Source organism: Panthera tigris, chromosome D1, assembly GCF_018350195.1.
Source record: "Panthera tigris isolate Pti1 chromosome D1, P.tigris_Pti1_mat1.1, whole genome shotgun sequence".
Classification (NCBI taxonomy): domain Eukaryota; kingdom Metazoa; phylum Chordata; class Mammalia; order Carnivora; family Felidae; genus Panthera; species Panthera tigris.
Window position 1 is genome coordinate 52,904,447 of NC_056669.1, and position 14,342 is coordinate 52,918,788.

A 14,342-nucleotide genomic window follows, 5' to 3' on the forward strand; every position below is an offset into this window, starting at 1 on the left:
TCGCCCTGCTGAAGGAACCTCACTTGCCATTGGAACTGAAATCGTTTCTATCCTGCCTTCTTTTTATAGTCTCCTTTCCTCCTCAGAACATCCCCTGGAGGTAGGTACTACAGCTACTCCTACAGAAGAACCTTAGAGTGTGCTAGTCTGGCTCCCTGATGGGGAAAGCGAGGGCCAGAGCTGTCAGAGGACTTGACCGTGGTCCCGAGGCACATCGTTGACCTGCACCCAGATCTCTTGGCCCTTAGTCTAGGCAGCAGACTACAGCCTCTGATGTGGAACTGAATCCATACTGCCCTGAAACAGGGTAGCCATCTAATTAACTGTCCACATCAGACATTTTTAGAGTAAAGGCGGGGCACTCTTGTTAATTAATGCAGAATAACAGATGCAAATTGAGGCTGACACTGACAAACAGAATGTGGGGTCTCTGTAGCTCTCTGGCTTGGGGTTTCCTGCACTTTGAAATCCTTCACAGCAGCGGGCTTCAGTCCATTTCAGATAACTATGGGAACCAGTCCTGCAAAGCTTTTCTGAGCTGAGACTCTGATCTAGGCCAGGACACAGATGTGAGCAGCCTACCATCCTGTCAGGCAAGTGAGGCTATTGAAGTAGTAGATGGGAATGTCCCTCACTTGAGTCAGGACATGCTGCCCTGTGGTGAAACTTCTGATCTTCCAGGAGCCCCAAACCTTCTGTCAGAAGGAGATCCCAGTTTTCCATCCTCTGCTCAGAACCAAGAAGGATTTTACTTACTCCCTGAAGCAATTGGCTGCTCCGTTAAAAGGACATAGAGGCGAGGTTGGACCATGAGAAGAGAAGGAACGCACTTGGTTTTAAGGGAAGGGACTAGAGTTTTCTAGAACGGAACCTTCACAGGAGGGGTGAATCTGTCAGCTCACGGCTGCACAAGGTGACATACCTGTGAGAAAGTGCCCTCCCTGTAGCACGCAGCCAGTGCTCTGGCTTTTCCGATGGGACTCACACTTTGCCTCTGTCAGTCGGCTGCGATTCACCCTGTCATAGTCGGTTTAGATTAATAAGATTCTCTTTGGGTGTTTGTTTGTTTACTTATTTTTTAAAGAGCATGAGCAGGGGAGAAGAGTGGAGGAGGAGGAAGAGGAGGAGGAGGAGGAGGAGACAGAGAGAGAGAGAAGAGAGAGAATCTTAAGTAAGCTCCATGCTTAGCACAGAGCCCTATGCAGGGATGGATCCCACAGCCCTGGGATCATGGCCTGAGCCAAAATCAAGAGCCGTACATTCAACCAACTGAGCCACCCAGGCTCCCGCCTCCGTTTGGGTGTTTAGAATCTAGGCTTTCTCAAGACTGCTGAGAAAAGTGTAAAAACGTGCATTTTGTTAATGGTCTTTCTTTACTTGTCAGAGTAATAAATTTGTCCATCAGTTGGGCCCTTCACACTTCAGCCTCCTGGCATACTCTAGAGACACGCTCGGAATCCAGAATGCTAAAACGACCTTCCTTGAGAATATCCTATCCTAGCTATAGGTTACGTTTCAAATGCTCCCATGATTCACACAAAGATGTGAGTAACTGAAATTGTCCTTTCTGCAGATCTCAGGATTCCCTTGTCCTGTGTTCTTTTCATATATCACGGCTGCCCCCTTAACACTTTCCTCTTTTTATGACATTGACAAGTAATCCACATTGATAAAGGTGTCATTGGCATGCTTGCAGATCTGTTATCATTTACTGCACAAAACCACCCTGCTCTTACTGTAGATTACAGCTGGCGGAATGGCAGAGGAAATCAGTGTTGGCTGAGCCCCTTCCATGAGACTGCTGGGCTCCTTAGAAGCATCATAGCATCAATCTCCCCAGCAACCCTTTGCAGTGGGTATAAGCGCTCCATTTTTAAAGGGGAAAACAGAGACTAAGAGAAGTAACGTGACTTACCCAAGGTCACACAGCCGCTGTAAAACCGGACTCTGATCCCTGGTTTACACAACAGGAACCCTGTGGTCTTTTTGCTTTAGATGTGTTTCAGTTGATAGACAAGAGCTTCCCTTTCCCTACCCGAAATGGGGCCTGATAAATTTCATTCACGCCACTCAGGGAACAGCACTGCAGCTACGAGTTCTTACCCAGCTCCTGTGACCATCGACAAATTACTTCACCTCTCTAAGCCTTGAAAATGGGGTTGAATTTTCCTACTGACAGGTTTGATGTGAGGAAGAGATCTCATAAAGCACCTGACTGGGTTCCTGGATTCCAGAAGGAGCTCTGAGAATGTTTGTTCCTGGCCCCGCCTCACCCTCCACCTCGACCATATGGGTGTCTGCACTCTCACTTTGTGGCTCTTTCTCCCTCCTCATCCACAATAAGCTAGAACTAGGCTCACAGAGACATTCTCTCAGGAAACATGGATGACTCGCCTCCACCTTTCACTGGCCCCCTTCATTGTTGGAGTGAGGTGTAGGGAGATTCACACCCATCATCCCATCTCATTTTGCCATGAACACTGTGGAAAATTCTACAATACCAGGTTCCCTTCAAGCTGATGATCAGGGTACATGGGAAGGCAACCCTAAACTCCAGTCCCATCATCCCTTGGCATCAGGCATGTATTATTTGCCTATATAAACATGCATCTGTCCCCTACCTCCACCCCCAGAGGCAATCACGGGGACTTCCATCCTGGCTGAGGTGAGCCATTTAGAAAGGAAATCTAAGTGGCTGAGCAGATGCCTTAAGTTTAAAGAGCAGATCTTTGTAAAGCACAGCCCTGGTCTTGTCATCTTCTGACTTTAAAAGCTTCCATGACTCCCAGTTAAGGTCTGGCTTCCTTTTCTTTGTGTTCAAGGCCTAAACCTACTGTTGTTTCTCACTGTTATCTTTATATAGACCCTTTGCACCGTAATCAAGTTACTCTCCTTCCCTTCTACCTTCTTCCCACCGCCTCTTCATGTAACAAGTTTTTACTGGTGTTTTCTATGCACTGGACACTGTGCTAGGCACTGGGAAATATGATAATGGGCAAGCCAGGCAGGCCAGTGGGCAGACACAGAAAGTAAACACCGCAGAGCAGGAAGTGTTGCAACAGAGAAAGTACAGGGAGCTGTGTGGGGATGCAGCAGGGGTGCCAAACCCAGGCCTGAGGCATCAGGAAAGCCTTCCCGGGGGAGGTGTGACATGAGGTTAGGCCTAAGGATGAGTGGGAGCTAGTGACACAGGGTGGTAGTGATGGGGAAAAGAGAAGAGTAAAGTATGTGTACAGGGAGAAGAAAGAGAAGGTGCAAAACTGTGTTCCGGGGAGTGCCATTCAAACAGATTCGCTGCAAATGATGCCCGGAAGTTGTGCAACTCCTCAAACTTGGACAAAAGGTAGAGGCGTGCATCCATGGAAATGAGAGCAGGCCAACACGGCTCTGCAAGACTCGGCAGACTTGGTGAGAAGTTCATGGTAGCACATGAGACTTAAGAAGCAAAGGGGGGATGGGCAGGCTGCTGGAGACCCGGCGAAGGATGAGGCCCTAGGCCCTCTGCCATTCTTCCCTATGCCGTGGGTTCCCATCCCCCGATCTCTCCTTCTCTTCCCACCGGAACTCTCTGGAGCTCCAGAAAGCCTTTCACCTTTCCTCCAGATGAAGTGTGTATCCTGATTATGCACTGGGCTGTCTTCTGTTCTGACAGGTCCCCAGTGCCTTGCATAGAACTCTGTGTGACTGTCTCCCCTCCCGCCAGTTCTTTGGGACCATGTCTCTCACTGTTTGTATCCCCCTCACCTTCTAGCCTAGTCAGTGGGTATTTAGGAAGGGTTTGTGGAATGAAGCAGTATTTGCCATACTCTGCAATCCCGCACTGCTCTTACGAGAGCCTAGTGCCCTCACTCTCTATATACATATTTATACATAGAGCCTCTAATGCTTATTAGGTGCTTACTGGCTGCCACGCTGTTCTCAACGTGTTCCTTGTCTGGACTCCTTTAATCCTCAAAGCAACCCTGTGAGATAGATGTTCGTTTTTTAGTTTATCTTTTAATCTCCTTTATATAGATGAGGAAATTGAGGTACAAAGGGTAAAGTGATTTGCCCAAGGTCACTACTACTGAGCTAACAAGTAGTATAGCTAGAATTCAAATGGAGGATCTGGCTCCAGAGCCCAAACTCTTAATATCACCCTGCTTTGCTTCTGTAGTTGCCAAATTTGTACAGCAATGCATTTTATTATATGTGTTTCAAGCACTAATGTACTATATATATTACAAAATATATACAAAATAGGTATTAGAAAAGGGGATTAAAATAAATATTTCTTTTTTTAATGTTTATTTTATTTTTGAGAGAGAGAGCATGAGCAGGGGAGGGGCAGAGAGAGAGACACACACAGAATCCAAAGCAGGCTCCAGGCTCTGAGCTGTCAGAGCCCAATGCAGGGCTCAAATCCATGGACTGCGAGATCATGACCTGAGCCAAACTTGGACACTTAACCGATGAGCCACCCAGTCGCCCCCCATAAAATAAATATTTCTATATTTTCTTGTGCCCAGGGGGTGGTTCTGTGTACCTACTTTGGGACCACATGAATTATAAGAAGCTGATGCGTACGAGGAAGGGAATTAACATGTTTCCAATGATATCTGTACTTCATAGAAACATCATGAGTTATTGTACACCTACTAAGGGCCTGGCACTTTGTTAGGTGCTTTGAGTGTTAGGTTATGAATATTCAGAGCAATGCAGAGACCCGAGGTGAGGGAGACCTGGAGGTTGGATGGAAGGCAGAAGAAACAGGCATGAGGCCCAGAAGGGCACTGTGTTGTTCTCAGCCTTGGGTCTCTGAAGTTTGTGATGGAACAATTTACTTAGTTCTGGAACTATTTATTTCATAAAGCCTGACAGATGTACTTAGGAAGAGGCTGTAACTAGCCCCCCTAGAACAACATATCGTGTTTCTTAACTTTTGTCTGAAATTCTAACAACTCAGCATGGTATGATACCGGCTATCCCGAGCTCATCAGAAGCTCTGATTGGAGATTATAAGATGTCTTTGACTAATAAAAGAGGAGGAAATGAATGTATATTTGCTTAATAAATGCAGCCTGCTAGATAAAATCTTTCCAAAACTGGGACTGCAAAGGAAGCAGAATCATGAATGAGGTTCTTGGTGCCGGGGGACGGGCGGCAGGGGGGGCGGGGTTGGCTGGGGTGGGGGGATTCATTCAATTGAATGAGCATTTGGTGAGCACTGACCCTGGGCTCCTACTTGCTCATGCATACTGCGTGCTCAGATATGGTATCCTTAGTCCTCACAACAACTGTGTGAAAGGGGAGAGGTACCCAGCTTACAAACAAGAAACTGGAAGTCATTTTCCCAAGATCAGACAGCTAATAGGAGGCTAGGTCATGCAGGATACCCCGATTCTGTTGAACTCCACAACCTACTCCAAGAATGTACCGTCCCCCAAGGATATGCCCTATACTTTTATGTGGGAGACAACTACAGATAACTGCAAATACAGTATGGCAAATGTGATACCAGAACTCAAGTCAAGGCTGGATCAAGTCAAGGCTGATCACCTTAGCCTGCTGTGTAGTAAGTGGTGTCAGCGAAGGTTCTCACAAGGTGAATTGGGAATCCTTGGTTTGGATGATTTTGAAGAGAATCCTAGCCTGGATGTTTTAGGTAAAGAAACCAGAACACAGAGCCATTCAGAGGGTGCACCATGGTCATTGATCCCGGCTATCTCAACTGCTCTTACTAAATTTCTACCATGAACCAGATGGTGTATACAGCACATCTGTAAAATGTCATCACACGTGGTTAGGCTCAGGGTTTGACATAAGAGTCATGAAAACTACAGAATCCTGCAGGATTTGGTGGCTGTGACCTGAGAGAGCTTCTCTTGGTAGACCACAAAAAGCTTCCCCTCCCCCCAACAATTAGCTGGTCTCTGTGCCACCTCTCCCTTAAAGCTCTGCCAGATTTTATGATGACTTGTCCGGGCTACGTTATGTTTCCTAAGGTTCAGCCTCTTTGCAAAGCTGGGTAGATCGGATTATGTTTTAAGGCTTCTCTCAGTCAAGGTGGAAGAAAAGAAGCAGCCCTTGCCGTCAAGTGGATGCATTGTCTTGTACTGTATACTGTTATCTGTCTGTGCTTATGTTCCCTCTCTTGTGGACGATGTACTGCACATGTCTGAAGGCCAGCCACAGGTAGAACTGCAAATTGCCTGATCTCAAAGCTCTTTTCCCAGGCCATCACCTTCTCCTTCTGAAGAGTTGGGAATGTGCTCACAAAACTGGGGTTTTAGAATCTTAGGACCCTGACATGTTAGAAACTTGGAGTCAAAATACACTGACTCAGTGTATCTTGGAACTCATAGAATATTAGTGCCCTAAAATTATAGAATTATCTTATCTGAGATGGTTAGAACTTGAGGATCCTAATATGTTAGACACCTGCAACTCTCCCATCCAGCAAATATTTCATTAGTGCCTACTGCATGCCAGGCGCTGTGCTAGACTCCAGGGATAAAGAAGTGAAAAAGACTGCTAATGCTCTTGCTCTCAGGGAGTTTGCAGAAAATGGCAGGATTTAAGAATCTTAAAATGTCAGATTCTTAGGAAAAGTAAAATAGTGTGTTAAAATCTTAGAATGCCAGCGGTGGAGGCAGCCCGAGGTCATTCACTCCGGCTCTATCTTTTATGAGACCCAGAGCCTTTTCCAGGCATGTCCGATTAAAAAAAATCTCACTAATGAGAACATCGTTTCACTTGAGTGACATCACAGAATGGCCAGCTTGCAGGAACTCGGCGATCACCCAGTGTGGCTGCTCATTTTACCAGCGGGGCCACTGAGGCTCAGAGCCGGGTTGCTGTTTGATAGATAGCACAGCCACCCAGAACCAGACTCCAGGTTTTTGGGCCTCTCTCAGAGAACAGGCAAAGCGGGTAGGGCTTCCCGTGTGTTTCCGCGGGCTGCCTCTGTTGGCAAGCCGCGCAGACTTTTCTGCGCCTAGGCCCGGCTCTGCAGAAGAAGTTTGCACCAACTACCTTTGCGGAGGCATCAGCCCCGCCCCCCCGGACCACGTGTGCAGTAGATCGCCCCCTGTTGGGAGCCCCTCCCCCGTTGATGCGTGTTTTATTTTGCTCCCTCCCCCTCCCCGTGTGCCTCGAAACCAATTTTCATTATTTTTTTTCTGTCTGTGTTTGTCTTTGTGGTTCGCAGGTGCTCCCTTGCATTGTTCATCCGCTTCATCAACCCCTATTGAGCAGTCCCCCTCCCCGCCCCCCTCCCCTCCGGCCAATGAGAGCCAGAGGCGGTTGCTAGGCAGCGGTGTGGCCCAGCCAACCCCGGACTCAGACTCTGAGGAAGAGTTTGTCCCTAATTCATTCTTAGTTAAAAGTGGCTCCGCCAGCCTGGGGGTCGCGGCGAACGGTAAGTCCCTCTCTCTTCCTAACTTCTGTGGGTTTTTTGTTGTTGTTTTTTTTCCCTTTCGTTGGTGATGCTGATTAATCTGCCTGCTTGGGCCGCTTGCAGGGGCGGAGGGGCCTGGTGCATGGGGGGCTCGGGGTTTTCGGGGACCTGGTTCGGCTCCGCAGCTCAGGCAGCGCGGCTCCTGCCCCGCTGCGCCGCTGGGATGTGCGGGGGGTGGGGGGGGGGGTTGTGAGGGGATTGCTGTCCCCATTCCCATGACAAACGTCTGGATAGAGCTGCAGGGACAGAGATGCACAGACAGACCCGAGACAGAAGCCCCAGGTGGAGACCAAGGCAGGCAAAGCCACAGAAACAAAGATCCAAAGAGAAAAAGAAAAGAAAGGTTAAAACAAAAATAGCACCGATTGGCCACCTACTCTGTCCAGGACTGTGCCACCACCACTTGTTGCTTTGCTGGATTCTCCTCACAACCCAGCCTAAGAAACTGGTGTTGTAGTGTCCCCATTAACCATGAGAAAGCTGAGGGAAAGGATACCACCTGGAGCCCAGCACTGGCTTTGAAAGTTCTTGACTTTCAAACTGCCAGGAGAGAGAGGGCCCTGAAGCCCCAAGCTGCTGCAGGGCTGAATGCTGGTTGCAGAGAGAGCCACTGGGCACAAGCATGGATCTGTCCATAATGAACACTATTCGTCTTCGTTGTGCCCTGACTCTTACGGAGAAGAGGTATGGGAGGGTATGGTGGCAGAGCCCTACGTAGACTTAGAGCTAGCAGCCCCAGGTTTCAGCACCTGGTCAGGTGCTGTGTGACATGGGTCAAGGTCTTGCCCTCTCTGTGTCCAGCAGAGGCCAGTCTACTTCTTTGCAAGGATGCCTAGAAGCCTCCAAGAGAGGGAATAATATACAGCCTCTACGCTCTTTGAAAATCAGACAGGAGGTCTTTGGACTTAGTGGTTCTCTTCTGCCAAAATGTCAGGCCCTACATTCTCTGTAACCAAAAGCCAAACCATCCTCCAGGGACTATTTAACCTTTGTGCTCTCTGAGAGTGACATTGTCCTTTTGGTGGTTTGGTGTCACCGCTTCTCTATACATTTTACCTGCTCATGTTTTAAACTATGCACAGAAATAGGAACCCTGGACTAGGAGGTAGGAAACCTGTGCACAAGACCAGCTCTGTGGCTCCCTGGCTACTTGTCCTGGGCAAATGACTGTCTCTCTCTCTAGGCATCAGTTTCCCATCTTGCCAGTGAAGGAGCAATCTCTAAGGTGCTCTGAATATATGAATGTCATGTGGTACTGACAGAGGTGTGCCAGCCAGTAGCTTTCTTAAGCTTACTTGCAAAAAAAAAAAAAAAAAAAATACACACACACATACACACACACGTACGATGATATTTTTTGTTCATTTCTGGGTAAATAAGCCTTGCAGGTAAAAGAAAAGGCAGGAGATTAAAGTCTTTAATCTCTCCCTTTGCTAAATAACTGAACAAGAAGAATCACTTTGTTGTAAGTTCTGCAGCAAATTGATAGCATTAGTGCATTATTGATGAGCCAGGAAGATGGGGGAACTTTGGCCTACAAGCTTTCTGCTCAGTTATGCTCCTCTGTGCTCTTCCTGCCTCCAGGGGACCTGGAGACACTTCTGATTCCTTCTCTGGGGTTTTGCTCTGAGTGTGTCACTAAAGGTTGGTTATCAATGTGTCCCTTGACCAAAGGGAGAGTCTGGGTTTTTAGTAGCCTGCTGCTCTGGGTTGGTGGGTCATGAGAGAGCCAGTGAGTCTCACTCCACAGCTGGACCCTGCCTGCTACCTTCCTGCCCCCCTGAAACCCCAAACTGAGCGGTCTTCTATGAGCAAAAGGACTTGCTGATACTGCCATAAACCCAGCACTAGTGCGTGGAGACGACTGGACCCTGCCACGTATTGGACCCGATATATGTTTTGAAGGTGTTGTTTGATTTGTTTTCATGAAAGAAATGTGAAGTTATTTTAATAGGATCATCTTTATTGTTTTGTCGATTATAAAAGTAACAATGCTTGTTAACATTCAGACAATACAGAATGGTAAAAAGCAAAGTTCTCTTGCAATCCCTCCTCCCAGAGGTAACCACTTTTAACAGTTTGGTGCATGGCCTTAGAGGCACTTTTTGGGCAGTGCTGACTTAATGAGCAAATAAATGAATGCGCAAGAGATACAAACTCTTTGAGGACCAAGTGCAGCCAAGAAAGCAAGGACCATGGGGTCCAGCTTTCTGAAATGAGGTCCCAGATATGTGACCCTGGGCAAAGTACCTAACCTCCCAGACCATCAGTTGCTTTATCTGTGATATGGGGAAAAGCTTCCAAGGTTGCTATAGAGTTCAAGAATGGTCAAGGTGGGGCGCCTTAGTGGCTTAGTCGGTTAAGTGTCTACTTCGGCTCAGGTCCCGATCTCATGGTTTGTGAATTCGAGCCCCATGTCAGCCTCTGTGCTGACAGCTCAGAGCCTGGAGCCTGTGTCATATTCTGTGTCTGCCCTCTCTCTCTTCCCCTCCCCTGCTCATGCTCTGTCTCGCACTGTCTCTCAAAAATAAATCGATGTTAAAAAAAAATATGGTAAAGATGGGGTGCCTGGATGGCTCAGCTAGTTAAGCACGGGACTCTTGATCTCAGCTCAGGTCTTGATCTCAGGGTCATGAATTCAAGCCCCAGGTTGGGCTGTGCACTGGGCATGAAGCCTACTTGAAAATAAAAATTGGTGAAGATGACAGACGTCCCTCTTTCCCTTCCCTATGGCCACAGCCCCATTCCCTTGCAGCCATCGAAGACTTTAGAGACCACCCTAAAGGGATGAATTACTGAAGCTCTTTCTGAGGCAGGCTTCCCCAGACACTTAATTCCCAATGTACTTTAAATGACAAAGGCAGCCCCTCGGGCTCCTATCTGGGGGGAAAGGAAGCGGCTTCCTTTGGTGGGAGCTGACTCAGCGCCCTGCGCTGGAGGGCGCAGGAGGGCTGACCCTCTGGAAAGCAGCCTCCCCAGGAGCTCAGGCTGCTCGCTCCAGGGGCTCCCCAGAGGCCCTCTGCCTACAGCTGTGTCAACTCCAGCACAGGGCTGTGGTCTCAGAGCCGCGACGCCTCAAAGCTGCCCTGCCAAAATCCCCGTGTAAAGTGCAAGGCGAACGCGTGGGGCATTACAGAACAGCTCATTGTCCCTGCACGAAAGAAAACAGGCGAAGGAGCCCTTTCTGTCATCAAAGTCCTAATCCGCCCCCAAGGACAACCATCTAGAAAACACTGATATATATAAAGAAAGATTGCGCTCAAATATCAACTCATCACAGCTGAAAAGCTAAGGAAGTGGTTAGGATTAGGTAGGTATTTGTCCCTACCCCAGAGAAACTTTTTAGAATAAATATTAAGCGTTCCGTGAATTGTCATAATCTAAATTCTGAAGTACAGAGACTTTTAAAACCTGGAGGGTAATATTTAAGAGGGTCAGGGAATAAAAACTCAGAGAAAGATGTCAGTTTCTCAAAGCCAAGGGGAGGTAGAGGTGGGGGGAGAATTGACATGCAACAAGCACCTTCTGTGTGTCTTTCTCTACATGCATTAACTTATTTGAGCTTCCATTTATTTCTATTTTTCTGCCAGGAAACTGAGGCCCAGCAAGGGCCGGTAACCTGCCCATAGCTCCACTGCTTCGAAGGGGCATATTAAAGATTTCAGATCCAAGCCTGCTTGATTCCAGAATCTCCTGTCTTCTTCCTCCCACCCGGCCCCCATTTGTTTTGATTTGTTTCCAATGCCAGGTCCCATTATTTCTGTGCGTCCTCCTTAGCAGGAGACTGGAGAAGAGAAGAGGAATTCCACCAAAAAAAAAAAAAAAAAAAACTTAAAGATTTTTTAAAAAATTTTTTTTAATGTTTATTTATTTTTGAGAGAGAGAGAGACAGAGCGTGAGCGTGGGAGGGGTAGAGAGAGAGGGAGACACAGAACCTGAAGCAGGCTCTGGGCTCTGAGCTGTCAGCACAGAGCCCGACGCGGGGCTTGAACTCACGAGCTGTGAGATCATGACCTGAGCCGAAATCAGCCGCCCAACCGACTGAGCCACCCAGGCGCCCCAACTTAAAGATTTTTAAGAGAATTTTTTAAAAAGAATTACAAGCGGGGTGCCTGGTGGCTCAGTCAGTTAAGTGTCTGCCTTCAGCTCAGGTCATGATCTCACAGTTTGTGAGTTCAAGCCCCGCATCAGGCTGCCTGCTCTTAGCACAGAGCCTGCTTCAGATACTCTGCTCTGCTCTTTCTATGTTCCTCCCCCACTCCCTCTCTGTCTGTCTCCAAATAAATAAACTTTTAAGAAAAAAAAAAAAAAAAGAACTACAAATTGTTAGATTCCTATTGCTTCACACATCTTTATGAAGTACCTATTATGTGACAGGTGTTTAATCCCATTGAATTTTGGAATCTCATTGCATCACGTTGAATCTCATTGAATCTTCATATCCATCCTGTGATGTGAAGATTTTCAGTCTCATTGAGGCCATAGAGGACCAGAGAGGTTAAGTAACTTCCTAAATCACACAGCTTCTAACTGATAGATTCGAACCTCAGGTCTGTCTGATACCACAGAGTAGAATCTTTCAGTTGTGTTTTTGTGAGGACACTGAAGTTTCAAAGATGAGTAAGTACAAATGACTTAGACATTACATTTTAGTGCTGCTTCATGAGAGATAGCCCTGGATGCTGGGCCATCCATGGCTTTCCCCCCCCCCCCCACCCTTTTCTTTTCTTTCCCCTCTTCCCCATACTCTGCCCTGGGCCCTTCCCACCTCTCCTTACAAATTTCTCAGGCTGGTCACACTGGTCAACATCACTGTTGTTTGGCAGTTTCATTGACTTTCTCAGGTCTTAAGCAGCTGGGATTATTTTGTTTTGACTTCCAACCCAGTGGAGGAGTGTTTATTTTTCTTTCTGAATGGGAAACACTGCTACGTATGCCAGCTCCTTCCAAAAGTGTTTTCTTAAAACGAAACAAAACAAAACAAAAAATTCAACTTAATTTAGAACCTATCCAGATTCCCCTGAGGGAGTCTGCCCGGGTCCTTTCTAGTCAGTTTGTGAAATCAGAAGGCAAAATTGTGCCTGTTTCCTACCACTGAGAAGTGTTCGGTGACATTTTGTCTCCTTTCGCTGTGAATTTCATGGAACCTAATTTAGTTATTCCATGTCAACTGCAGGTACGTGGATCTGGATGTTTCCCCCGTCCCAAAGGTCAAGGACATTGGGGTGTGTGAAATCTTCAAGCAATTCTGTTCACCTCTCCTCTAAGTCTGTTGCATTTCAAATACTCTTGTCCTTTCTTATACCAGCTATGTGGAGAAGTTAAGTTACCTAACTCCTAGTAGCAAAACAAATTGATTTCTTCCTTTATTCATTCATTCACGGTGACATTTGAAATGTCTGTGGATGTTTTCCGGACAAATGGGGGGAAAGAGCATTCTAAGCAGAGAGACCCCATAAAATAGGTATTAAACCAATGGGATCAAAACTCTTCGATGAACCCCTTAGAGTCAGATTCCTTTCAGAATTCAGAAATTTTCAGGTTTAAGAAAGAAAATACAGTTCATGTGATGTATTTTTCCTAACATTCCCAGAGTGCTCAGAAGGTCCACAGTAATCAAACACATCAGTATTTCTGCAGTGAATACTAAGACTCATGGGGTTTAAAAAAATTTTTTAAAAAGGACTCTGAGCCTCGTGTCAGTTCAAGTTTTACCACGAAAAGAATTTTAATAGAACTTTTGGTCTTAGAGTTTGGGGGATTTCAGAATGGTGGTTAATGGATGGTGATTCTGAATTGCACCTTTTTAAAAATGAGAGTACCAGGATTCAAAGGCTTAGTAACTTGCCCATGGTTATAGAGATAACTAGATAGCTTGATAACTAGGAGGTATGATACAGGTGCAAGTTGCTGGCTGGGCAGCTCCATAAAAAAATTGCTGTTTATCCATAACAGCTACTTGGAAAGGCCAGCCCCCTCTGCTGTTGATGTGGGAGCTCAGGAGGCCGGGCCAGGCCGGCAGGCTGGCTGTCTTGCTGCAGGGGCATTCAGGAGCAATCTTCCAGAATCCAGAACTTAGCATGCTGCTCTGAGTTCATAAGGAACTTCCCTGGTAGCCCCTCGGATGGGTGGGCCTTCTTTCTTAATGCCCTGCCACCTTCTGTTCACACTCCCCCTTAACAGTCTGGCGGCCTGATTATCCATGTCTGATTTCCATGTTCAACTGTAGGTTCCTTGAGGTGGGCCTTCTCCAAGGCTGTATGCTCCCTATTGAGTACCACGTTGTAGGTATTACAACCAGAAGTGAAAAATGTTGATGTTTACTCTTCCTCCTTCCTTCCAGCCCTCCTCCCGCACCACACACACAAAACCACGCCCCCTCAGAACAGTGCAATGAGCCACGTTACCGGTATACTCGTGGAGACTCTCAGAGATGAAGTGATTTGCCCAAGTGCTGGAAAGTCAAGCTTCAAAGCATGGCCCTAGACTTCATGCCCTTTCCGCCTTACCAGGTGCCTCCCTCAACTAAACAAGCCTTCACCTGTGGCCTCCCACCAGGGGCCGGCGATTCGTGCCCCCTAATTGGGGGCGGTGGGGACAACCACACCGAGGTGACTTCTGTTTTTGTACAGTTTACAAAGCCCTTTTTCATACGTTACCTCAGGCAAACTCTGGTGATTCTAATTTAATTGCCACATTGGCTTTCTAGGAGGTAAGGCTTCTTCCTGACCTTGCAAAATAAACAGGTCACATTTTGAATTAATGTAACTAAATGTCCTGGGAGAACCAGAGCCCTTTAATTAGTCACTCACGTGACACAACTGTAGACTCTTTGCAGCTCCTTTTCCACTAATTTCCCAAAATACCATTGCATTAAAAGGTACAAAAATAACATTTTTGGTGT

The 14,342-nt window shown here is 47.0% G+C and overlaps 1 protein-coding gene across 2 annotated transcripts in view; it reads left to right on the plus strand.

Moving 5' to 3' along the window:
• Positions 1-14,342, plus strand: part of TENM4 (teneurin transmembrane protein 4) — a 597,404-nt gene that overhangs the window by 304,239 nt on the left and 278,823 nt on the right. For both annotated transcript variants that reach the window (XM_042957496.1, XM_042957497.1), the window contains one exon: positions 7,190-7,399. In XM_042957496.1, the coding sequence (XP_042813430.1) occupies positions 7,190-7,399 (210 nt within the window). The remainder of the gene's footprint in view (positions 1-7,189; positions 7,400-14,342) is intronic.